Raw genomic sequence first — 27,673 nt, 5'->3', positions numbered from 1 at the left:
TGCACAAACACTGCGAATTCACAAGGAGTGCTAAACTGAATCAAAAAATTTACCAGAAATAGTAATAATCCAAACAAATTTACCAAAAATAAAGCATCCCCGGCTGTTTCTTCCATTAATCAGTAGAGAACTGAAGCTAGATATCAGTATTTGACTGATTCCAAATCAGTGAGATGCCCCTACAAAAACCAAAAGCTAGTACAACTGATTTGGAGGCGAATCAAGCCAAGACACAATCATGATCAATCCAAGCTATTCACAACACGAGCTAACTACGAACCAAAAAAAAAAAAAGCACAAAAGTAATATGCTTGTTGGACAATCTATAACTGCGGATCAAGTTAAATCTGATATTATGAAACAATACAACTCTACATGATTATTTCAAAATTTCAAACATTCATTAACCAAAAAAATAAATAAATAAAAAGCCTACACAATTGCTTCACATATGCCCATCAGCTGATTATATTGATATTTATAACATACAGTTGCTGGCTGTGCTTAGATCCTACTAATCACTATGTCATCAGCTGGTTGCTCCTATCTTGCTAACATGACGCCGGTTGAAGTTGCTTCAGCCGCCGAACAACTTGCTTCATAGTTGGCCTCGTAGACAAAGTTTCGACAGTGCATACAACTGCCAGGTGTAACACTTCAACCAGATCATCATGCGGACCTGCATCCCATAATCCTGCTGTGAAGAATTCTTTGGCACGTCCTTGCCGCAAAAGCATACATGCCCAAGCAACAATGTTGAAACCGTTACCATATGAAGAAAATGAGGGATCTAAGGCTTTTTTGTCCGAAATTAACTCAAGTAGCACCACTCCATAACTATAGACATCAGCCTTGTCAGAAACACGACAAGTCATTGCATACTCGGGAGCTACATATCCAAAAGTCCCAGCAACGCCAGTAGTAGCATGGGTCTCTGATGTTCCAAGGAGTCTAGCTAATCCAAAGTCGGACAAATAAGCATTGAAGTCTTCATCCAACAATATATTGCTAGGCTTTACATCACGATGTAGAACACGTGGCACGCATTGATCATGCAGATATGCCAGCGCCAGTGCTATGTCCAAAGCAATCTTGTGAAGTATCCTCCAATCCACTGCTCTTGTAGATCTTTCCTGAATAAATTTCTCCAAATTACCTCCAGGTAAATAATTGTAAATCAGAAACATCTCTGTCTCACTTGCATGATAGCCAATTAGGGTAACGAGATTAGGATGGCGCAATCTGCCTAGTGTTTTGATTTCTGCATCAAACTGCTGGACTCCTTGGAAACGTCCAACTGAAAGCCGTTTTATAGCCACCAAGACGCCCGGGGAAATTTCAGCTTTGTAGGTTGCTCCAAAACCGCCATTCCCTATGCAATTACTTGCATTAAAACTTCCTGTGGCCCGCACTACATTCTCAAAGGACAAAGGAACCCCTATATCAGTGAATACAGTAACTTCCTTTCTGATAGACCCACCAACCCTGGTCTTTGGATGCCACTTTCGGGTGTAAAAGAACAGGACAATTAGAGCAAGCAAAACTGATACAATAGCTGATGCAGATGTTATGGATGCAATCTCGATCGAATTGAAACCATTATTGCTACTCTTTTGCTGCTTTCGCTCACAGAAGGGGAAGCAGCATCATTTTCGAAATTTCCTCCTTGTTGATCTGAAGATGATCCTGACAAAGAGTACACACGGCAGGGCTGCAGATATAGGTTCCCAACGAGATCATTACATTTAATTGAGTTACTATTTAGGGGGACCGGCCCGGATAGGTTATTAAAAGACACGTTGAACACTGAAAGAGTAGTCACATTTGCCAAACCAGGGGGAAGCTGACCAGAGAATTTATTGTTGTTAAGCAGCAGAGTGGTGAGGTTGGTCAAATGCACAACAGTGTCTGGAATCTCCCCAGAGAGAGAGTTCGAAGAAACATCAAGCACTTCTAAACACTGCAGCTTCCATAAGCTCGCAGGTACAGGGGCCAGTAAGGTTATTGCCGGCTAAAGAAATAGATTTAAGATTACTGATCTGACCAAGACTGGCAGGAACCGCACCTTGTAACCGATTCCAACTCAAATTTAAAGCAACAAGAGAAACCAAACCTCCAAAATTAGGAATTGCTCCGGCAATCTGATTTCTAGAGGTATCCAAATGTATGAGAGACCTGCACATTGAACCAATTTGTGGAGGAAATTGACCAGGTAATTCATTTCCACTGACATTAACAATAAAGCCCTTCAACATTCCACACTTCCCAAATAATCCACCCGGAATTGGTCCACTCATCTTGTTTTGGCCAGCTAGAAATGCATAAACAGTATGTGAACCTAATCTCTCTTGCGAAATTGGTACCGAAGAGAATCAACCAGTAAAGTTGTTGCCACCGAAGTTGTGCAAGATTGCAAGATTACCAACATCTCCAAATGATGGAATTGAAGTTGCATTTCGAGCTCCATATGCGAAAAATGAAACATATGCGGTTGAGGGAGTGTAGGGTTCAAAAGGCTTATGGCTTATTGAAGGAATAAGAGGACAAGCACTAGAATTGAACAAGGGCATAGAACCAGACAGAAAATTACTGCTGACATCGAACAGGGTCATACAAGGAACTTGAAGACTCCCGACAAGGCCCCCTGTCAGCCTATTTGAACTCAAATCAAGAAAGTACAAGCCCTTGCATCTGGTTAGACCAACAGGAATTTCTCCCATGAAATAATTTTCGGCCAAATTCACCATTTCCAGGCTGTTGCAAGTACCCCAATCACTGGGAAGTTTTCCTTCCAAAGTGGCTCTTGGTGCCCATAATATCTTGAGCTTCGGAAGAGTAACAATTCCTGTGGGAATTGTTCCTTGAAAAAGTTAAATTCCATATGACCAGAAGTCGGCAACAGATCAGATTCCGACTCAGCACCACCACTAAGAGAATCCCACAAGTTTGAGAACACTACAACAGATAACTCAGAACACTTTCCAAGTTCAGGGGGTATCATTCCACTCAAACTATTCCTTGAAACATTCAACACTTGAAGCTTACTTAATTGTCCAAGTTCCACAGGGATTACCTCTTCTAGAATATTCGAATATAGCAAAAGTGACTGCAGCATGCTACAATTACCCAAACTGCTAGGTATCCCTCCGACAAGATAATTACTCGCAAGCTCCAAATGCTCAAGTTTCCGACAGCTAAATCCAATCTCAGGGGGAATCTGTCGACTAAGCCTATTAAACAACAAATAAACCCCTCTCAAATCCCCAAACTTTCCCAAAAACACCGGAATTGTCCCATTCAACTGATTCCCTGCCAAATTCAACACTTGTAATCCCCCACAACCCGACAACGAACTCGGAATCTCCCCTGCAATCTCATTAAACCCCAAATTAAGAACCCTCAAATTCCTCAACCCTTTAATATCACTAGGCAAACTCATCCCTCCATTTAGGGTTGTTCTCGACTATAGAGTTACTATCAAAGATATGGGGAATTTTGGGCCGTTGGCGAATTAAAACCCAGCCTGGCTGACTCATGGAACTATTATAGAATTGGAAAACTTTCCTAAAGACAGCTACGGAAAGAGGGAAGCTATTCCTGAGACAAAGGACCATAAAACAGATAATGTTCCTCCAGGCGTTAGGAGGGAGTTGACAAGGGTTGATTCGTACATCGGCTAGTAAACGAGGAATAAATTCATGGAATGGGAACCTAAGACCTGCGGTCAGGGCTCCTCGATAAATGAACAGGGTATCCCCCTCCCAATTACAAGTCCTATCCCCAGGGGCGGCTGGAGTGATCCTAAGGTGGGGTGGAAGTCTGTACAAGGTGTTCATAGACTCTATCCTACCATCTAACTCATGAAAAGTGTTACCATGATTATACGAATCTAACTCAGATAGAGAAGGATATTCATCACCTCTCGAGTTAATCATATCAATGAGGGAAGTATATGGAGATTGAATTTGAATGTTTGTACCTCTTTTAGAGACATTCATCTTCTGCAAACGAGCCAGGTCACGGTCCGCCATTGATATGCTTCGGTTGAAGGCTTGAAACCCAGAAATTCTTGAAAATGGTGGAGCTGCGGTGGCTTTGGTAGCCGGAAATCGCCTTCTCAAAGGGAGAACTCTAGAGGAAATTGTGAGAGAAAATGAGAAGTGGGAAGTGAAGTGAGGGTTCTCACTCCACACTACACTTATATAGGCGAAAAGCTCGGAATACGAGGCGTTTTTAGGCCCATTTAGCCAGGCCCAACCTAGAGGCCCATCTACAAGAAGTATCAGGAACAATCTAGAAGCTCCTGTGGAATTTAAAAAGTCAAAAATCGACCAGAACCTTAATATGGTTCGATCAGAGTCCTGATCGATGCAAAAGAGGGTCCTGATCAACATCTTATTCGAACAGGAGGGAAGAAATCCCCTAAGATCGATCAGAGTCCTGATCGACACAGAAGAGAGTCCTGATCGATATCTTATTCGAACAGGAGGGAAGAAATCCCCTAAGATCGATCAGAGTCCTGATCGACACAGAAGAGAGTCCTGATCGATATCTTATTCGAACAGGAGGGAAGAAATCCCCTAAGATCGATCAGAGTCCTGATCGACAGAGAAGAGAGTCCTGATCGATATCTTATTCGAACAGGAGGGAAGAAATCCCCTAAGATCGATCAGAGTCCTGATCGACAGAGAAGAGAGTCCTGATCGATATTCCATTCGATCAGAATGGTCGAGAGCCATTTAATTCGATCAGAGTCCTGATCTAAATCGATCAGGAATCCTGGTCGATCAAGCCCGTGTAACAATCGACTAGGGTGTCACTTTGAAGGCCAATTCGGTCAGAATCCTGATCGAAATCGATCAGGAATCCTGTCGATCAGAGTGTAAGATCCTGAGCTAATTCGATCAGGATCCTGATCGATTTTGGCTGCATCCTGATCAATTTTGTCTGCATCCTGATCGATTTTGAATGCATTCTGATCGATTTTAAGCCAGAAATTAGGGAAAATCCCAGAAATTAGGGAAAAAATCCAGAAAATTAAGGATAAGTCCCGGGAAATTAGGGAAAAATCCAGAAAATTAAGGATAAGTCCCGGGAAATTAGGGAAAAATCCAGAAAATTAAGGATAAGTCCCGGGAAATTAGGGAAAAAATCCAGAAAATTAAGGATAAGTCCCGGGAAATTAGGGAAAAATCCAGAAAATTAAGGATAAGTCCCGGGAAATTAGGGAAAAATCCAGAAAATTAAGGATAAGTCCCGGGAAATTAGGGAAAAATCCAGAAAATTAAGGATAAGTCCCGGGAAATTAGGGAAAAATCCAGAAAATTAAGGATAAGTCCCGGGAAATTAGGGAAAATCCAGAAAATTAAGGATAAGTCCCCAGAAAATAAGGGAAAAGTCCCAGAAAATTAGGGGAAAATCCAGAAAATAAGGGAAAAATCCAGAAAATAAGGAAAAAATCCCGGAAATAAAGGAAAAATTCCTGGAAATTAAGATAATTCCTGAATAAAAGGAAAAATTCATTGTAAATGTGTAGGTCGCTCCACACTTTACGGAAAAACGAAACCCTGTAAGGGAACAAATAGACTTAACTTCTGCGAAACCTAATCAATGTTTCCCAAAAGTTGGGGGGCAAATGATAGGGATAAATAAATTATGATTGTATAATTAAATACTGCATTAATTGTACAAGCTGTGGGCTGCTAGACCCAATAAAAAGATATATGAAACTCAGACCAGAAAGGTTAAGCCTGATGGACCAAATCAGGCCTGATGGAATAAAAAAGGCCCAAAAGCCCTAATTATTAATTAATTTCGTAATTAATTAATAAGGGAAAAATCAGCTAATGAGAAGAGTCCCGATAAGGATATAAATCCTTATAGATTAGCCTCAAAGGGACCTAAAAAGATAAGGAATCAGCTTCCTACTTCCTAGGACTCCTAAGTCTATCCTAATTCAGAGGCTTGTCCACCAAGTCTCCTATACCAAGTCCAATTCAAGGACTCCCACATCTATATAAGGGGCCTCACCCCACAAATCAGAACTACGTTTTTTGGCTTGATTCTCTAATTCACAGAGATACGTAGGCATCTCGTAAAGGCAGATCGAGTCACGAAACACGAGAGCAGCCATTAAAGGCCTTGAGCTCCCGAATCTTAGTATTAAATACAGCAAGTAATAACCTTGGTTTTTTATCCATAACACTTATATTATTTTAAAATACTAAAAATTATTTATTAAAGTAGAGTAAATATATTTTTTAACAATATAATTTTTTTATTTTATTCAATTATAAAATAATAATAAATTACAGTTAAAATTTGGTTATCTTGACCGTTCGGAAAAAGAGGGACGGAGAATATATTTGTCCGTGGGCACATTCTTAGTAAATTTGGTTCATTTTGAATAGTGTATATCACTATTAAAATTTAGATGAAGTTAGCATACATCTACAAGATCCCTGACATGTCCTAGCTGAAAATTTTGGGGGTCTTTTTTATTCTTTCTACTCTTCTCTCTCCCCTGATATCTTAATTTGAGAATTATGATGCATTCTTATAGTTATGCTACCAACCTTATTTGTATTGCACGTAACCTCCACCACGAGCATTGTAATCTTCTTCCACCGTTTTGGTAAGATAAACAGGAGGCAAATCAGGCACTCCAAAACTTTTCTTATCTTTCATCATTTTTACAGCATCACTTTTCTTCATAACGGTCATTCGAATAGGTGGCCTGTTACGACGCTGATCGTGAGTATAGTACTGGATATCATAAACAGTTTTGGTATCAGAGGTGGGCACAATGGGATTGGTTGGTGGTGTTGCAGGCGAAAAAACTCGAACATCTTTGAGAGTTGGAATGGCAGTTTTGTATTCAGGACTTGAGCATGGTCCAGTTATTTCCCCCCCTGGTGTTTTAATGTATTTTCTTAGGGTTTTAAATAGTGATTTCATTGTTGATGGCATCGCCTCAACAATGTGTGAGATTTGTTTTTCATTAAAGAATGTGAATGAAATTTTCAACTCCGTTATTAACGGATATTTACCGGGTTAGAAGGATAGTGTCCCTAGGAGACAATACTTACCATTGCATGTATAGCAATGCTACATGTTTAATTACAAAACTATTTAAATTTAAATTAAATTTAAATTTTGACAAAGTCATTCTGTTATCTATCATTATTCATTTCGAGAAATCATTTCCAGAAAGACAAGATTTTTTACTAAATAATACATAAATAAAACATGTCATTTTTTTATTGGCAGGAATCATATAAATAGGGCTCATTTCATTTATGAAGAATAGTTAAATAGGAATCATATAGTTCATGCAGTGTCATCCAAGAGTTTCAATATTTTTGAAAAAAGAAATAAAAAATTTGTTAATAGCTTTGTCAACCCTAATAACAATTATATTTATTTGTACCTCATATATATTTTAGGTATTTTAAATATTATTTTCTTTTTTGTCTTGGTAAAATTTTGTATTTTTATTATTTAACTATTCTCTCAAATACATAAAAAAGTTAAGTAACATTTAGATAATAGATTGAAAAAATGGGTTTATTAAAAAGACATAAAGAATGGAAAAAAAGATATGAAATATTGTTTTCCATAATAATTTGCAAAAATACAAACCTTTAAATTATTTAAAAAAAATCAAAATAGTGTTATAACTTGGCAAACTTATTTGCAACTTTAAAATTTAGTAATTACGATCCATTTTTTATTACTTAAGAACAAGTTTTTAATCAAGTGCAACAAAAAGTAATTTCAATTATTTTTCATAAAAATAAAAAAAAGGTTACATTTATTACTTTTAATGGTTACAAATATTTTCCATATGATATTAATAACATAAAAAAAACTTAGAATTTTTATAAATTTCCTTTTATCTTTTAATCAAATATGTTTAAAAATTGCCCATCCAAATAATCCATATTATTGAATAGATGCATACAAGACTATAAAGATAAGTTATTGAAGTTGTATCACTATTAGTTTCATAAAAAGAATACTATAACATTTTTTTAAGTCATCAATTAGAATGTATAACAATTGAGATGATATTAAAAAAGTAGTAAATATGTTAAATAAGAAATATTGAAATTATTATTTTAGGAATTTATAAAAATCAGTAAAATGTAAGGGAGTTTCAATTTTGTAACCGTAACCAATACATAATTAACTATATGTCATTCAGTTACTCATTTTTTGTCTGGAATACATTTACTCAGTTTTATCTGTAAACAGAATACATGTGAGCGTTGGGTATTGAAGAAGTGAGTTAGAGGTTAGAGATAAGCATACATTTGTCTGTTTCAGGACGTGAAATGTGTCAATACGTGTCACTAGTTAATTCTTAGCATACTGCCACGCACCTAGTTAGCTGACATACACAACTCTGCATTTCATCCTAAATCGATGTTTTCAACTCTTTAGAGTGGCACAACTAGTGCAGTTAGTACCCAGAGTCAATTAAAGAGGCATTCACATTTAACTATGGTTCATTCAATCAATCCCCGGGCATCCCCATCAAGGTATTACTATCACTTTTGTTATTCTATCGATTTGTATATCAATTCATTTATTACTCATAAAATTTATCTTGGTGTTTTATTTGTTCAAGTATGAGAGGAAAGGAGGCTGTAGTTGATGTAATCAATGAAGACATTGATTTAAGTCTGAGCCTTTCTTTGAATGGAAGATTTGGTGTGGATCCACAAAGAAATCATAAACTAACTGGTGCACCTTCTCATTTGATCAACCCTCACCAAAGGAGGTCGGCTGTTTTTAATGAAAATGGTGTTGAAGTTAAAATGTGGCCTTCCTTTCCAACCGGGTTGAGGGTAATGGAAACCATAAGACAAGAGGTACAGTCATTGGCGCCTATGGATGCTAACAGGAGGTCACTCCATTCCAGCGGCTCTTCAACAACTAGTTACTTCCAAAATCAAATTATTGAAGGTAACATACATTCCTTTTCGTATTAATTAGCCACTTATTTGTACTTGTGAGACAACTCTTCTCGCATTTGTTTTAGATTTGTTATTCATTAAAGAATGTGAATGAAGTTTTCAACTCCGTTATTAACGGATATTTACCGGGCTAGAAGGATAGTGTCCCTAGAAGACAATACTTACCATTGCATGTATAGCAATGCTACATGTTTAAAATGTAGATGTCCCAAATATTGTTACAAAAATGTCTAAATTTTAATTAAATTTAAATTTTGACAAAGTCATTTTGTTATCTAGCATTATTCATTTCCAGAAATCATTTCCAGAAAGACAAGATTTTTTACTAAATAATACATAAATAAAACATGTCATTTTTTTATTGGCAGGAATCATGTAAATAGGGCTCATTTCATTTATGAAGAATAGTTAAATAGGAATCATATAATTCATGCAGTGTCATCCAAGAGTTTCAATATTTTTGAAAAAAGAAATAAAAAATTTTGTTAATAGCTTTGTCAACCCTAATAACATTTATATTTATTTGTACCTCATATGTATTTTAGGTATTTTAAATATTATTTTGCTTTTTGTCTTGGTAAAATTTTTTATTTTTATTATTTAACTATTTTCTCAAATACATAAAAAAGTTAAGTAATATTTAGATATATAGATTGAAAAAATGGGTTTATTAAAAAGACATAAAGAATGGAAGAAAAAGATATAAAATATTGTTTTCCATAATAATTTGCAAAAATACAAACCTTTAAATTATTTAAAAAAATCAAAATAGTTTTATAACTTGGCAAACTTATTTGCAACTTTAAAATTTAGTAATTACGATCCATTTTTTATTACTTAAGAACAAGTTTTTAATCATGTGTAACAAAAAGTAATTTCAATTATGTTTCATAAAAATAAAAAAAAGGTTACATTTATTACTTTTAATGGTTACAAATATTTTCCACAGGATATTAATATCATAAAAAAACTTAGAATTTTTATAAATTTCCTTTTATCTTTTAATCAAATATGTTTAAAAATTGCTCATCCAAATAATCCATATTATTGAATAGATGCATACAAGACTATAAAGATAAGTTATTGAAGTTGTATCACTATTAGTTTCATAAAAAAAATACTATAACATTTTTTTAAGTCATCAATTAGAATGTATCATAAAAATTGTAAATACTAACAATTGAGATGATATTAAAAAAGTAGTAAATATGTTAAATAAGAAATATTGAAATTATTATTTTAGGAATTTATAAAAATCATTAAAATGTAAGGGAGTTTCAATTTTGTAACCGTAACCAATACATAATTAACTACAGTTACTCAATTTTTGTTTGTAAACGGAATACATTTACTCAATTTTATCTGTAAACAGAATACATGTGAGGTTGGGCATTGAAGAAGTGAGTTAGAGGTTAGAGATAAGTTCATACATTTGTGTTTCAGGACGTGGAATGTGTCAATATGTGTCACTAATTAATTTTTAGCATACTGTCAGTCACCTAGTTAGCTGACATACACAACTCTGCATTTCATCTTAAATCGATGTTTTCAACTCTTTAGAGTGGCACGACCCCTGCAGTTAGTACCCAGAGTTAATTAAAGAGGCATTCACATTTAACTATGGTTCATTCAATCAATCCCCTGGCATCCCCATCAAGGTATTACTATCACTTTTGTTACTCCATCTATTTGTATATCAATTCATTTATAATTACTCATAAAATTTATCTTGGTGTTTTATTTGTTCAAGTATGAGAGGAAAGGAGGCTGTAGTTGAAGAAATCAATGAAGACATTGATTTAAGTCTGAGCCTTTCTTTGAATGGAAGATTTGGTGTGGATCCACAGAGAAATCATAAACTAACTGGTGCACCTTCTCATTTGATCAACCCTCACCAAAGGAGGTCGGCTGTTTTTAATGAAAATGGATCGGTTGAGGTAAAAATGCGGCCTTCCTTTCCAACTGGCCCAAGGGTAATGGAAACCCGAAGACAAGAGGTATCATTGGCGCCTATGGATGCTAACAGGAGGTCACTCCATTCCAGCGGCTCTTCAACAATTAGTTACTTCCAAAATCAAATCATTGAAGGTAACATACATTCCTTTTCGTATTAATTAGCCACTTATTTGTACTTGTGAGACAACTTTTCTCGCATTTGTATCCAATTATTTGTGTGTGTGATATTTTAATTGGGAGTCTGGCAGTATCAAAAAATGTTTAGCATGAACATCAAGTTTTTTTTCGTATCTTAGATTGATGAAAAATGCTAGTGCTCTAAATTAATTAAGCAGATACATTTTGCAGTAAATTATAATAGATCATGAAAAATATAAAGAGGGTTTGTTTACGCGAATTAGTTCTTTATTATGCCATATCTGCACACAAATGAGGAGTTTGTTACACTAATATTTGATCTGTGGAATTGACATTGAAAGTATCATCTTCTGTCATTTAGAAGAACCTCACCAACTCCAGTTTGACATTTACACTGTTAATGCCTTCTTATCTTTGTAAATTAATTTTCTCATTTATATGATTCTATTTAAATGAACAAACAAATCACAGGCCATGGATTCCCTGCAAACATTGGATCAGCTGACAAAAACCGAGCTAATGGGAGAGAGTTCAAGAAAGTCTCAGAAATGCCACATGTTTATACTACCATCTCTGGCCGAAAGATAAATGGGTATCTGTCCAAGTACAACCAGGAGGAAACTCGTATCCTTTGTGCCTGCCATGCTTTTTCCATGACTCCAGCTGAGTTCATCAAACATGCAGGTGGTGGTGATGTTGCCTTTCCGGAGAGACACATCACAGTCATGCCTGTTGTTGGTGATGGTGAAGTGGTCAATCCACATTATTAAGCACATCACATCATAACTAGTAATAAGTCTGTTTGAACTCTTCTATTAGGTATCTTATCATATGGAGTTTTATTTGTTGAACATTTGGCCATCAGAATGTGTACTTTGTGACTCAAGTGTTGGTATGCTTTGTGATGTAGTTTGTGACTTGAATGTTGGTATGTTGGCATGGATTTGTGTCATTATCAGATGTTTATTTGTGCTGTGACTATCTTATGACTTGTGCAATGGGTATTTTATGTGTGTTATATAACTATCTTATGTCTCCTGACTCACCTGTATAACAATGTTCTATATATTGACTTCATATCAGCATGTTATATTAACTATCTTATGCTACTGAGAGCATGATACATATATTATTTGTGCCTGTCATGGTAGGTCTATGACCTGCTAGGTGACTGCAGCCGAGTTCATTAACATGCATATATCTTCAAATAGGTCTTACTCTTACTTCACTTGATCAAGAACATCATCATATATCTTCAGCTCTTTTAATGTGGATCTAGTATAGTGGGATGGCTTTTCTTGTTTGTTAAGAATTAATGTTTTATAGTGGTTTCACCCTTGCTCACCCCTAGTCTGATATTATATTTTTCACAAAGAAAAAAATTATAAGGAAACTATAAGAAAATATAGATTACTTCTTGTAAATTAGTTCTGATCATAAAAATATTATGATCCTTAAATTTTTAGTAAATAAGGGAGAATAGCTAGATTTGTATTGAAATATAATTACCTATATTTGAATAAAAGGTCTAAGATCCGATTATTATAACTAAGAATTTATATGATTAGTTTCGAACAAATATGACATTGATTTAAAAATTATATTATTATTATTATTATTATTATATTTTTACAATCTTGTAAACCGCTATATTTTTTAATACCAATTTCATAATATAAATAATTAATATGACTAGAATATATTATCAAAGCTGAAAATACAATTTCAATTTTTTGCAGTGTCCACAAGGTAATTAGCACGTGATGAAAAGTTAAGTGGAAAATTTTAGTTGGTTGTCGTATTAGATTTGTAAATGAGTGAAATTGTTACGAGCTATTTGAGGGGTGAAGGACAAATTTAGCCTATTTTTACATAAAATAGACAAAAATAAACAATTTCTGAAAAGTTGGTCAACTTTAGCCGATGGGATACCCAACTGTTAGTGGAGTATCCACTTTATATAAGATACCCAACTGGCAGTGGAGTATTCAATATATGAAATACCCAACTACCAGGGGAGTATCTTATACAAATTGGGATACCCAAGTGACAGTGGAGTGTTCAATCAGCCAAAATTGGCCGCTTTTTTCAGAATAGCTATTTTTGTTAATTTTTTTCAAAAATCGGCTATTTTTGTCATTTTTTCCTATTTGAGCTAGTCTACTAAAATATTTAAATTAATTCTGTAATAATAAAGTCGAGCTTAAATAAGGGTGTACGTTGTGCGGTTTGATTCGGTTAAAGGATAAAAATCAAACTACCCAATATCTTGATCCGCAATCAAATCGCAACCAACTTACGGTAGGAGCTGCTCAAGCTATTAGAATTTTTTAACGAGCCGAGTAGGATTTTCAAATTACTCGACTAGGATCGAGCCTCAATTATTTTTAATTTTTTTATTATAAGTATATTTTATGTAAATGTTCAATATTTTGGTTTTATTTTATATATTTAATCGATCATATTTCAAGTTTTTGTCAATATTTGGTGAAATTGATTCGAGTTTTTGAAATGAACTCGAGTCTATCAAATTTTTATGAGCCGAAATTTGAGTTTAAAATTAAGGATCGGTTCTGGACCCAAACTTTTTTAGTCGAGTTCAAGCCCAGCCCCTAGTTGCCACCTCGATATTGGAAGGAGCAGTGTGCAGAAATTTTATGAGAAATTTTATGAGAAGCACTTAACTTTTTATTGAGCACAGCACAACCATGCAGAAGTAATGCAACAGAATATGCTCGGTGAAAACTGAAAACTATGCAGCTCCTTGTAAGTTGCAATTAAAGATCTAAGGGCAACTAATTTGCCACAATTTTTTATCGTTCAAATTAATCAATTTTTATCAAAAATGAATTTTATCGTTTAAAATATTATTTTTTTATCAAAAATTAAAAATTACTATTATATTAGTTTAAAAAACTAAAAATTATATATTAAAGGAGATTAAATATATTTTCCAATAATATAACTTTTTTATTATATTCAATTATAAAAATATTAATAAAATTTCGTTAAAAGTTTGTTAATTTGACCGTTCAGAATTAAATGTGACAACGAAGAAAATATTTGTCCAGTGAGCTCATTCTAAGTACTAAAATTTATAAATATGGTTCATTTTGAATAATGTAGACTATGTAAAAGCAGGAGTCAATCATCATTAAAAATTATAATACAATTAAAATGAGTCGCACCTATATATTTTAGGTGCTTAATGTGTATGCCCAGAAAAAAAAAAGTGCAAGGCCCTGTTGCTATTAAGATAGCTCTATTTCAAGAACTCATATTGCTTCAAGTATCATTTCCAGCACGTTGGTGGACTTGGAAGGCCCAGCAAAGATGAAGTTAGCATATCTACAACATCACTGACATGTTCTGGCTGAAAATTTTGGGAGTCTTTTTTGTTCTTTCTACTCTTCTACACAATATTCATATCATTACACAAACTTAAATTGGCATCCATTTTTTTAGTTTACTGGTAAACACTTACCGGTAGGCCATTAGCTTGTTCATGATCCTCTTGCGACGCATAAAAAGGGTCTGTCCCGTCTAGAGGCCACCGCCATTTCCTCCACCCTGTACATCTTGTACTTTGCACCGGCTTGTAGTTCTTGACCATCTACATCTAGCACTGCCTGGAAGTTTCCGAGGAATGACTGAGAAATACACAGTAAGACGATGACTATTATGCACAGGAATGGAGATAATTTTAGGGTAGCAGAGGAAACATATGGTATGGTGTTTCTTGAGTTCCTTTGTGCGTTTAGCTTAGATGAAATATACCGTAATATATCAGAACTGAATACATAGTGTTGAGCTGAACTCTTTAGTTGCAGAGCATGCAAGTATAATTTCCATTCAGCGAGATAAATAATGTACCAACTATTCAAATGAGCAACAATAACGAAAACTTATCAGGCTCAGAGTGTTTAAAGACTGGAACACAGGGAACACAGCAACACGAGGGGCAACTCCAGATAAATATTGTACAGCTGGATGCACAAACACTGCGAATTCACAAGGAGTGCTAAACTGAATCAAAAAATTTACCAGAAATAGTAATAATCCAAACAAATTTACCAAAAATAAAGCATCCCCGGCTGTTTCTTCCATTAATCAGTAGAGAACTGAAGCTAGATATCAGTATTTGACTGATTCCAAATCAGTGAGATGCCCCTACAAAAACCAAAAGCTAGTACAACTGATTTGGAGGCGAATCAAGCCAAGACACAATCATGATCAATCCAAGCTATTCACAACACGAGCTAACTACGAACCAAAAAAAAAAAAAGCACAAAAGTAATATGCTTGTTGGACAATCTATAACTGCGGATCAAGTTAAATCTGATATTATGAAACAATACAACTCTACATGATTATTTCAAAATTTCAAACATTCATTAACCAAAAAAATAAATAAATAAAAAGCCTACACAATTGCTTCACATATGCCCATCAGCTGATTATATTGATATTTATAACATACAGTTGCTGGCTGTGCTTAGATCCTACTAATCACTATGTCATCAGCTGGTTGCTCCTATCTTGCTAACATGACGCCGGTTGAAGTTGCTTCAGCCGCCGAACAACTTGCTTCATAGTTGGCCTCGTAGACAAAGTTTCGACAGTGCATACAACTGCCAGGTGTAACACTTCAACCAGATCATCATGCGGACCTGCATCCCATAATCCTGCTGTGAAGAATTCTTTGGCACGTCCTTGCCGCAAAAGCATACATGCCCAAGCAACAATGTTGAAACCGTTACCATATGAAGAAAATGAGGGATCTAAGGCTTTTTTGTCCGAAATTAACTCAAGTAGCACCACTCCATAACTATAGACATCAGCCTTGTCAGAAACACGACAAGTCATTGCATACTCGGGAGCTACATATCCAAAAGTCCCAGCAACGCCAGTAGTAGCATGGGTCTCTGATGTTCCAAGGAGTCTAGCTAATCCAAAGTCGGACAAATAAGCATTGAAGTCTTCATCCAACAATATATTGCTAGGCTTTACATCACGATGTAGAACACGTGGCACGCATTGATCATGCAGATATGCCAGCGCCAGTGCTATGTCCAAAGCAATCTTGTGAAGTATCCTCCAATCCACTGCTCTTGTAGATCTTTCCTGAATAAATTTCTCCAAATTACCTCCAGGTAAATAATTGTAAATCAGAAACATCTCTGTCTCACTTGCATGATAGCCAATTAGGGTAACGAGATTAGGATGGCGCAATCTGCCTAGTGTTTTGATTTCTGCATCAAACTGCTGGACTCCTTGGAAACGTCCAACTGAAAGCCGTTTTATAGCCACCAAGACGCCCGGGGAAATTTCAGCTTTGTAGGTTGCTCCAAAACCGCCATTCCCTATGCAATTACTTGCATTAAAACTTCCTGTGGCCCGCACTACATTCTCAAAGGACAAAGGAACCCCTATATCAGTGAATACAGTAACTTCCTTTCTGATAGACCCACCAACCCTGGTCTTTGGATGCCACTTTCGGGTGTAAAAGAACAGGACAATTAGAGCAAGCAAAACTGATACAATAGCTGATGCAGATGTTATGGATGCAATCTCGATCGAATTGAAACCATTATTGCTACTCTTTTGCTGCTTTCGCTCACAGAAGGGGAAGCAGCATCATTTTCGAAATTTCCTCCTTGTTGATCTGAAGATGATCCTGACAAAGAGTACACACGGCAGGGCTGCAGATATAGGTTCCCAACGAGATCATTACATTTAATTGAGTTACTATTTAGGGGGACCGGCCCGGATAGGTTATTAAAAGACACGTTGAACACTGAAAGAGTAGTCACATTTGCCAAACCAGGGGGAAGCTGACCAGAGAATTTATTGTTGTTAAGCAGCAGAGTGGTGAGGTTGGTCAAATGCACAACAGTGTCTGGAATCTCCCCAGAGAGAGAGTTCGAAGAAACATCAAGCACTTCTAAACACTGCAGCTTCCATAAGCTCGCAGGTACAGGGGCCAGTAAGGTTATTGCCGGCTAAAGAAATAGATTTAAGATTACTGATCTGACCAAGACTGGCAGGAACCGCACCTTGTAACCGATTCCAACTCAAATTTAAAGCAACAAGAGAAACCAAACCTCCAAAATTAGGAATTGCTCCGGCAATCTGATTTCTAGAGGTATCCAAATGTATGAGAGACCTGCACATTGAACCAATTTGTGGAGGAAATTGACCAGGTAATTCATTTCCACTGACATTAACAATAAAGCCCTTCAACATTCCACACTTCCCAAATAATCCACCCGGAATTGGTCCACTCATCTTGTTTTGGCCAGCTAGAAATGCATAAACAGTATGTGAACCTAATCTCTCTTGCGAAATTGGTACCGAAGAGAATCAACCAGTAAAGTTGTTGCCACCGAAGTTGTGCAAGATTGCAAGATTACCAACATCTCCAAATGATGGAATTGAAGTTGCATTTCGAGCTCCATATGCGAAAAATGAAACATATGCGGTTGAGGGAGTGTAGGGTTCAAAAGGCTTATGGCTTATTGAAGGAATAAGAGGACAAGCACTAGAATTGAACAAGGGCATAGAACCAGACAGAAAATTACTGCTGACATCGAACAGGGTCATACAAGGAACTTGAAGACTCCCGACAAGGCCCCCTGTCAGCCTATTTGAACTCAAATCAAGAAAGTACAAGCCCTTGCATCTGGTTAGACCAACAGGAATTTCTCCCATGAAATAATTTTCGGCCAAATTCACCATTTCCAGGCTGTTGCAAGTACCCCAATCACTGGGAAGTTTTCCTTCCAAAGTGGCTCTTGGTGCCCATAATATCTTGAGCTTCGGAAGAGTAACAATTCCTGTGGGAATTGTTCCTTGAAAAAGTTAAATTCCATATGACCAGAAGTCGGCAACAGATCAGATTCCGACTCAGCACCACCACTAAGAGAATCCCACAAGTTTGAGAACACTACAACAGATAACTCAGAACACTTTCCAAGTTCAGGGGGTATCATTCCACTCAAACTATTCCTTGAAACATTCAACACTTGAAGCTTACTTAATTGTCCAAGTTCCACAGGGATTACCTCTTCTAGAATATTCGAATATAGCAAAAGTGACTGCAGCATGCTACAATTACCCAAACTGCTAGGTATCCCTCCGACAAGATAATTACTCGCAAGCTCCAAATGCTCAAGTTTCCGACAGCTAAATCCAATCTCAGGGGGAATCTGTCGACTAAGCCTATTAAACAACAAATAAACCCCTCTCAAATCCCCAAACTTTCCCAAAAACACCGGAATTGTCCCATTCAACTGATTCCCTGCCAAATTCAACACTTGTAATCCCCCACAACCCGACAACGAACTCGGAATCTCCCCTGCAATCTCATTAAACCCCAAATTAAGAACCCTCAAATTCCTCAACCCTTTAATATCACTAGGCAAAACCCCTCCAATCGAATTCCCCTCGAGATCAAGAACCTCGAGTTTCTCCATCCCCCAAATTCCCCCCGGAATTTCGCCACTCAACCCATTAAAAGGCCATTCCCTAAGCTCACTTAACTTAACAACACCAGGTGAAATCTTACCACTTAACACAACACTATTACCACTACAAGCCCTTCTAATCCCGAAACCATATATCGAAAACTTAGCATACTTATCACAAGAAAAAGAACCAGAATTACCTCCACCGCCGGTAAAAAACTAAAAATTATATATTAAAGTAGATTGAATATTTTTTTCAATTATATAATTTTTTTATTTTATTCAATTATAAAAATATTAATAAACTTCCGTTAAAATTTGGTTAATTTGACCACTCGAAAATCAAATTTGACAACTAAAAAGGAACAGAAAAAGTATTTATCAATGACTAAAATTTATAAATTTGGTTCATTTTGAATAGTGTAGACTTTGTAAAAGCAGAAGCCAATCATCATTAAAAATTCAAAGCCAATTAAAATAAGTCACACCTGTAAATTTTAGGTGCTTAATGTGTATGCCCAGAAAAAAAAAGTGCAAGGCCCTGTTGCTATTAAGATAGCTCTATTTCAAGAACTCATATTGCTTCAAGTATCATTTCCAGCACGTTGGTGGACTTGGAAGGCCCAGCAAAGATGAAGTTAGCATATCTACAACATCACTGACATGTTCTGGCTGAAAATTTTGGGGGTCTTTTTTGTTCTTTCTATTGTTCTACACAATATTCATATCATTAGACAAACTTAAATTGGCATCCATTTTTTTAGTTTACTGGTAAACACTTACCGGTAGGCCATTAGCTTGTTCATGATCTCTTCCGACGCATAAAAAGGGTCTGTCCCGTCTAGAGGCCAAGGCCACCGCCATATCCTCCACCCTGTGCATCTTGTACTTTGCACCGGCTTGTAGTTCTTGACCATCTACATCTAGCACTGCCTGGAAGTTTCCCAGGAATGACTGAGAATTATACAGTAAGACGATGACTATTATGCACAGGAATGGAGATAATTTAATGCGGGGTGTTTTAATTGGTTTTGTTGATGTAAATATACACTACAAGAAAAAAAATCCATAGACATCGCTTTTTGGCCGATGTCTATGCTGTTTCCCAACCGATGTTGACGTCGGTGATGTCTATTCTAGACATCGGTGAATACCCGATGTCTATACTCGATTAGACATCGATTTTAGTTAAAAAACAAATGTATATGTGTTGATTATTTACATAAAATGCTATAAATAAATTATTTAATAACTAAATTACACCTAATTAAACATGTTAAACATATCATGAGCTATGTTTTTTGTCACAAAAACATCAATTTTATTGAAAAACACTGATGTCTATGTGATGATTTTTTACAAAAAATGCTATAACAAAATTATTTAATAACTAAATTACACCTATTAAAACATATTAAGCATATATTGAGCTATGTTTTTTATCACAAAAATATCGATAATTTTAACAGAGGTGATGTAAAATGACATATTAAACATCTGTTTCTTTAATGAAAGGTGATGTCTAATTTAGCGTATAGACATTAGTGTTTTCTAGAATGAAGTGATGTCTATGTATCATTTAGACTTGAACATGTTAGTCTTTAACATCAGTTGTTTGTCTGAAACTGATGTACATTGTATTTTTTGACATCAGTTTTGTTTGGTTAAAAGTGATGTTTATAATGTTACTTGACATCAGTTTTATCTTAAACAAAGTGATTTCTATATTTCATTTAAACTTGAACTTGGATTTCTTTGACATCAGTTTTTTACCTTAAAGTGATATACATTATCTTTTTTGACATCAGCTTTTCTTAATTGAAAGTGATGTGTAAGAAGTTTATAGATCAAATTGTGTAAAGTTTTACATCACTAATTGTGTAATTGTTGTCTGAGAACGTCAACCAAAATAGTAAAACATATGATCTGAAATCTAAACTATTACATTCTCCAGAAACCAACTGAAGACATTCAGTCTAATGAAAATTGAAAGATTTTTTTTTCACTATCCTGTTTTGAACACTCTTCAAAATATGAGACACAAATCCTCTCTACACAAGACAGCAAGGGCCCATATAAATTCCCATTATTTAGATATCTCAACAACTGCAGAGGACAAGATGAGCAAGCCGCTTTATCCCAAGCAAGCAAATACGATCCCCCACTTACTGGACAGATGCCATGTGCACGATCAAATCAACCATATGGGTGCTGCATTAACTGTGACACCCTCAATCTCGGGGTTAGGAAATGAGGACTCACACACCTCTATTCTAATAATTAAATATGCATAAACCCCGATTAACTACTAACAGGATCAACAGGATAAAGTATGAGATAAGATTACAACTACCAATCATAAAATATAACTTACAAACCCAAAATATTATTAAATAAACAATATCGATTCCGGCTGGGAACCGACAAATAACCCATTGTATCTTTATACACCTCCTTCTAGGCGCGAGCTCACTCATAAAAACCACTACCTGCTCTGGCAACCGGAAGCCCTCAACACGGTAGGGACCACCAGGTACGCTCTTACGAGCAGTGCGCCTAAGCCTGGCCATCTTCTTGCTTAACTGCCATGGTTAGATTAAGACAAAACAAATGAGTATAAAACTCAGCAAGTAACTATATAGCAGTTCTACAATATCAAATCACAATATGCTTGAACAGACTAGGGCATTCTACTTTAATTAATCTAGGTGGCAGATTTCCATTTTTTTTTGGGTTAAGGAAAGGTATCTGAAGAATAGTAGGGGCTTTCAAGGAACAAGGCTCGAAGCAGGACGAGAGCCGACATTCATCACAAATCATTATAGGATCAAAATAGATCTTTCGATAGAGGAAAGCAACAGTATTTCAAGATATAGAATCAATCATATGATCAATAATTTCAAGAATCAGGGTTCTCGAGCCTTAAGCTCCACAATGACATTACCAACTCTTTTCAAAACAATATAATCCATTTTCATATTCAAAAATCAATTTACTGAATAAAAAGTTTCAGTTCCCTTTTAAATAATCACTTAGAACCCTTGATTGGATCACTTTATCTTTCCATTTCATTATATACGGGTGATCAGCCCGTATCGACCTCCATTCCGGTCTTTAAGGTACCAATCGGCATAATTTCAGCCTTAAATTGGACTAGTCCCACTAGCCTCTTACCATGACTGGACTAGTCCCACTAGCCTCTTACGTCTCCATCCAATCCATCAGGAATTCATTCGGAAAACCTTGAGTTGGAAAAGCAAATAGGTTTTCTAAAATCCATTTTATCATTACCAAGCATTTGAAATCATTCGGACTCTTTCAAGTCGAAACTCATTCTTAAATCAGATTTTAAAGAAGCAAAGTTCAGGGAGTGAATCAAAGATACGCAAGGAACAATTCACAAGAATTCTGTGTCAAGGATATCAAGGCACCAAATTAGAAGGATAAACATTGATTTAGAGATCAATAGGGTGATCAAGAGAAACAGAATATCATTAAACAGGGTTAACCAAGATAATCAATAGGTTCAATATGATTCATGGCATTATAGCTAACTTGAACAGAAAGGTCAGATTATAATGAGTGAAATCAATAGGCTTATCAATAACAGGTTATCAAGAACAGGGATTCTTTAAATCAATATCAGGGTTTCATAAAGCAAGGGTCTCATAAAATAAGGGTTTCATGCTTAAACAGTTCAATACTCTACATGGTATGAACAACATTTCCTTTATAATCATTTACACAAGTAATGAGAGTTACTTGCCTGAATTTGCTTTCCTGAGGGTTGAACTACTGCCACCTAGTAAATCCTTTCCTTTCCTAGCCTGAATGCCCTCACGCTCTGAATCTACAATAAACCAAAAATCTTAGTTAGATTCCCAACTCTCGTTCCCGGAACGATCACTCTATATGATAACTCGAGCATACGAATATAGCTTATACATATAAGCACATAGCACATAGCACATAGCATATCCCTTTCTCGTAGCTTTTATATCCTAATACACTTAGTAATCAAAGCGTACTAGCTTGACCTTGGCTATATCTCAAATCACACTATCATGACTCTTTTACGAGTACAAGACCTATTTACAACCAAACATTTACGTATATACTATCACTTATATTAATCAACTTAATTTCCTTTTCTTTTGCTCCTTAATTCGAGCCACATGCTATAATCAAGCAACAATTCATGAATATTTACTTATACACTTTCAATCATCCTTTTAATCACAAAAACCAAGTAAAATCAATATGCAACCACTTATCATTATCATGCATACTTGTAACTTAAACCCCAAACCTTATTTTGACTTAAACTAAATACCACATCGACTTGAACAATTGATCAAACCAAATTTTCTTTTTAGAGCTAGGTAACCTTCGGGTTTTTCAACAAAATGCCAAGCAACTAGCAAAAGCCAACATGCAAGTTCAAAAATCAAGAATTGAACTTAATCTAAACCAAAAGTACTTGATCAACAACAATTTGAACACTCTTTTTTTTAAAACCGAAACTTTATAACGAATTCTCGAACCACAACTCAACATGCACTCATACCATTTAACATACACACCTTCAAATCCTAATTCAAATCGAAACTATAAATATTCATCAAATCATTTGAGTTTAACAAACATTTTTAAACCGATTTCTTTCTTTTTCAAGAACAACATTCGGATTCTTTAAAAACAACCAACATGCAACACTCGAAACCATGTTTTTAAATTATTAGAGCTCAGTCAAAGCATCATAGCTCACCACCGGTTCACCGGAGTTCATCACCGGTGGCGGTGGCATCTCGGTGGTGCCCCCATTCGGGGGTTTCCAACCATCAACCACCCATTTACCAAGTAATCACACATGCAACACAATCCTCATTCAAAACACAAAACCCCTTTTTATTTTCATGAAAGCCGAACTCAAAAACCACCAAACTCAACTTTGATCTTTCCCAAAAACTTAAAAATAGCTACATGCATGAATGAATACAAGTGGATATCTCTATTTCTCACACAATCAGGGTTCTATACCCGAAGATGAGTGAAGAACAAGTGAGAGAGAGAGAGTGAAGAAAGAGAGAGTACCGAGAGGGAGAGAAAAATCTGAGGGAGAGAAAAATCCGAGAGAGAGAGAAGGAGAGAAATGAGAGAAAAGAGAGAATGAAGAGAAGGGCTCGGGAAGAAAAGAAACAAAAAAAGAAGTGGGGTGATTTTATATTACCAAGGGAAGGTAATATGGTAATTAAGTTATTGCTTAATTTAATTCTCTTTTTATCCTTAAAAGAAAATAGAGTTAATCTGCAAATGCTTCTCTCGGAAAGATGAAATTGTCTTGAATAAAAATCTTTAACATGTAGATCTCGAAATTAGCTTTCCAACCATTACTCATAATGAATTTTTGAGCGAACGGTTGATTTTATATGAATTTCGCAAACTTGCTTTAATAAATACATTTTCCACATAAAATTGATTTAAAAATGCAAAGATCAACAATCAAATTCACTTATTATTTTTAAAAAGTCTCTAGGATCTTTACGAAGATAACAGAACAAATCCCATGTTTTTATCCTTCTCGGATGATTTTATAAAAATGCGCGAAGGTTAATTAAACCTTTTCTTAAATCACGTAATTCCTTTAAAATTCACAAAATTAACATAGAACACATAGTCATGCATACAGTCAAGCAATCACACACATATAGTCACATAACGACTCAGGTCTGATCATATAATCTATCCCTCTTTAATCTTTATCATCTTTTACGCGTACCGGGTCACGTTCAGCCTGACGGCCCGACGCTCAGCGTTTCGATTACGCTTCTCATTATCTTTGCCAATCAACACTTCTCTTAAGACAAAATACTTTATTCATTCACTTCACATATAATTCACATTTTATATTATTTAATTCCATATTAGGACGGGTTCCGTTCTACCTGACGGCCCGACACCAAGCTTAATTTCTAAGCTGACTCTTTAAATTGGAACGTTTTTATCCACGATCCTTAACTCTAGTATACAGATAAGACAAATAATCATCACTTAATCTCATAATTATAATCTCATCACATAACACATACTTTACTTTCTTAATTACGACGCAAAATTCTCGGTCGCTACAATCTACCCTCCTTAAAAGGATTTTGTCCCCAGAATCTAATCTAAGCAAATAGATGGGGATACTTTTCTTTCATTTCGCTTTCTAATTCCCAAGTCGATTCCTCGACTAGTGGATTTCTCCACAATACTCTAACTAAAGGTACAATTTTATTTCTAAGTGTCCTTTCTTTTCGATCCAAAATTTGTACTGGCTGTTCTATATAGGATAAATCTGGTTGGATTTCCACTGGTTCCAACTCGATCACATGGCTTACATCAGCATTATACTTCTTCAGGAGAGATACATGAAACACATTGTGCAGATGTTGCATTTGCGGCGGCAGCGCCAATTCATACGCCACTTTCCCAACTTGTCGAAATACTTCAAATGGTCCAATGTACCTTGGACTTAGCTTTCCTTTCTTTCCAAATCGAGTTAAACCTTTTCAAGGAGATATCTTCAACAAGACTTTGTCTCCAGTTTCGAATTGTACATCTTTCCGCTCTTGATTTGCGTACTTTGCATGTTGGTCTTGAGCTGCAATTAATCTTTTTCGTATCATTTCAACCTTTTCCTTCGTTTGCTGAACTAGCTCTGGGCCAATTAACTTGCGCTCACCAACTTCGTCCCAATACTTGCGTGATAACTGTTGTTGTAGGAAAACTCAATTAAGGGCAAATGATCGTCCCAATTTCCTTTGAAATCTATTGCGCAGGTTCGTAACATATCTTCAATCGTCTGAATTGTCCTTTCACTTTGTCCGTCTGTCTGCGGATGATATGTCGTACTCATTTTCAATTTCATTCCCAAATGATCATGGAATTGTTGCCAAAATCTCGAATTAAACCTTGGATCTCTATCAGACACGATAGATACAGGAACTCCATGACGCATCACGATCTCATCCAGATACAATTTGACCAGCTTCTCTAATGAAAACCTTTCGTTTATCGGCAAAAAAATGTGCTGACTTTGTCAATCGATCAATTACCACCCAAATCGCATCATGATTTGACTTGGTTTTAGGTAATCCTACCACGAAATCCATCGCTATATGCTCTCATTTCCATTCGGGTATGTCCAGTGGCTGAAGCAATCCGCTTGGCCTTTGATGTTCCGCTTTAACTCTTTGGCACGTGTAACATTTACTTATCCATTCCGAAATTTCCTTTTTCATGTTTGGCCACCAAAAATTTTCTTTCAAATCCTGGTACATCTTCGTACTCTCAGGGTGAATTGAAAATCTCGAGTTATGCGCTTCTTGCAAAATCTCGTACTTTAGTTCCACAACATTAGGTATCCAAATACGTGAGTTAACACGGTATATCCCTTTTCCATCCTTTTGAGCTTTAATTTCTTCTCCCGTCAACTTGTCCTTTTCGCGATTCATTACTTGCTCTTGACAGCATCGAATTTTTTCCAAAATTTCAGGTTGAAACCACATTGCATACATAGCTTCATTTCCACATTCTGGAGTCTGCACCTCTATTTCCATCTTTTCAAAGTCCTTGATTAATTCTTCCGATGACGTTAACATATTCAACCTTTCCTTTCGACTTAAAGCATCGGCTACCACATTTGCCTTTCCAGGATGATAGTTTATCGCACAATCATAATCTTTGATCAATTCCAACCACCTTCTTTGTCGCATATTCAGTTCTTTCTGAGTAAAGATATACTTTAAGCTCTTATGATCCGTATAAATCTCGCACTTTTCTCCGTACAAATAATGCCTCCAAATCTTATGGGCAAATATAATCGCTGCCAATTCCAAATCGTGTGTTGGATACTTTTGCTCATGCGGCTTGAGTTGCCTTGACGCGTATGCTATTACCTTTCCATGTTGCATTAACACGCATCCAAGTCCTTTATAGGAAGCATCACTGAATATCACAAATTCCCCTTTATCATCTGGTATTACCAACACTGGGGCGGTTACCAATCTCTTCTTTAACTCTTGGAAACTTTCCTCACACTATTCTGTCCAAACGAACTTCTCATTCTTTCTCGTCAACTTTGTCAACGGAACGGCAATCTTAGAGAAATCTTGCACAAATCTTTTATAGTATCCGGCTAATCCCAGAAAACTTCTGACTTCCGTCGGAGTCTTGGGTTTTTCCCAATTCATCACAGCTTCTATCTTGGCTGGATCCACTTTAATTCCTTCTTTATTAACTACATGACCAAGAAATTGTACTTCCTTTAGCCAAAATTCACACTTTGAAAACTTTGCATACAGCTTCTCTTTTCACAGAATTTCCAAGGAAATCCTCAAATGTTCCTTATGATCTCCTTCCGTCTTGGAGTAAATCAGTATATCGTCAATAAACACAATCACGAACTTGTCCAAATACTGCTTGAACACTCTATTCATAATATCCATAAATGCAGCTGGCGCATCCGTCAAGCCAAATGCCATCACTAAAAACTCATAGTGTCCGTATCTTGTTCGGAACGCTGTCTTGGGTATATCTTCCGCTTTGATCTTTAATTTGATGATACCCAGATCTTAAATCAATCTTTGAAAAGCACGAAGCTCCTTTCAATTGGTCAAACAAGTCGTCGATCCGCGGTAGAGGGTACTTATTCTTGATCGTCAACTTATTCAGCTCACGGTAATCGATACACAATCGCATACTTTCATCCTTTTTCTTCACAAACAACACCGGTGCGCCCCACGGGGATACACTCGGTCGGATCACTCCTTTGTCCAACAATTCTTGCAACTGAGCTGCCAATTCCTTCATTTCAACCGGCGCCATGCGATAGGGAGCTTTCGACACTGGTTCCGTACCAGGAGCCAAGTCAATCGTAAACTCAATCTCTCTGTCTGGAGGTAGTCCAGGCAATTCATCAGGAAACACGTCCGGAAAATCTCTTACTACCGGAATATCGTCGATCTTTATAGATTCTTTTTCCATGTCCATGACATTAGCCAAATAAACTTCGCATCCTTGACGTATTAATCTTCTTACCTCAATAGCTGTTAGAAATTTCTTCTCTTGCCTCTTTCCTTTAAATAT

General features: G+C 36.1%; 2 protein-coding genes, 1 long non-coding RNA gene and 2 pseudogenes across 3 annotated transcripts; 1 reads left to right on the top strand and 4 right to left on the bottom strand.

Annotated features, from left to right (window-relative positions):
• Nucleotides 1–315: 315 nt before the first annotated feature.
• Nucleotides 316–3,439, bottom strand: LOC141700279 (LRR receptor-like serine/threonine-protein kinase RPK2; annotated as a pseudogene).
• A 3,137-nt stretch (nucleotides 3,440–6,576) lies between these two features.
• LOC141700284 (uncharacterized) lies at nucleotides 6,577–6,969 on the bottom strand. Its single transcript, XM_074504080.1, has one exon. It carries the CDS (start codon nucleotides 6,967–6,969, stop codon nucleotides 6,577–6,579), a length of 393 nt encoding a protein of 130 aa, XP_074360181.1.
• A 3,763-nt stretch (nucleotides 6,970–10,732) lies between these two features.
• On the top strand, nucleotides 10,733–11,845 carry LOC141700283 (ninja-family protein AFP3-like). Its single transcript, XM_074504079.1, has 2 exons — nucleotides 10,733–11,069; nucleotides 11,547–11,845. The coding sequence occupies exons 1-2, from the start codon at nucleotides 10,733–10,735 to the stop codon at nucleotides 11,843–11,845; spliced, it is 636 nt and encodes a 211-aa protein (XP_074360180.1).
• A 2,457-nt stretch (nucleotides 11,846–14,302) lies between these two features.
• Nucleotides 14,303–19,555, bottom strand: LOC141700276 (uncharacterized). Its single transcript, XR_012566274.1, has 3 exons — nucleotides 19,325–19,555; nucleotides 14,560–15,245; nucleotides 14,303–14,487 (listed from the first exon to the last, which is right to left on the bottom strand). It is a non-coding gene; the product is annotated as an uncharacterized LOC141700276 (long non-coding RNA).
• LOC141700275 (LRR receptor-like serine/threonine-protein kinase RPK2) lies at nucleotides 15,388–18,816 on the bottom strand (annotated as a pseudogene).
• Nucleotides 19,556–27,673: the final 8,118 nt, after the last annotated feature.

This window comes from Apium graveolens, unplaced genomic scaffold (assembly GCF_009905375.1).
Source record: "Apium graveolens cultivar Ventura unplaced genomic scaffold, ASM990537v1 ctg203, whole genome shotgun sequence".
Taxonomy (NCBI): Eukaryota; Viridiplantae; Streptophyta; class Magnoliopsida; order Apiales; family Apiaceae; genus Apium; species Apium graveolens.
Note: the sequence above shows the minus strand (reverse complement) of the source record. Positions and strands in the feature narration are given on the sequence as shown.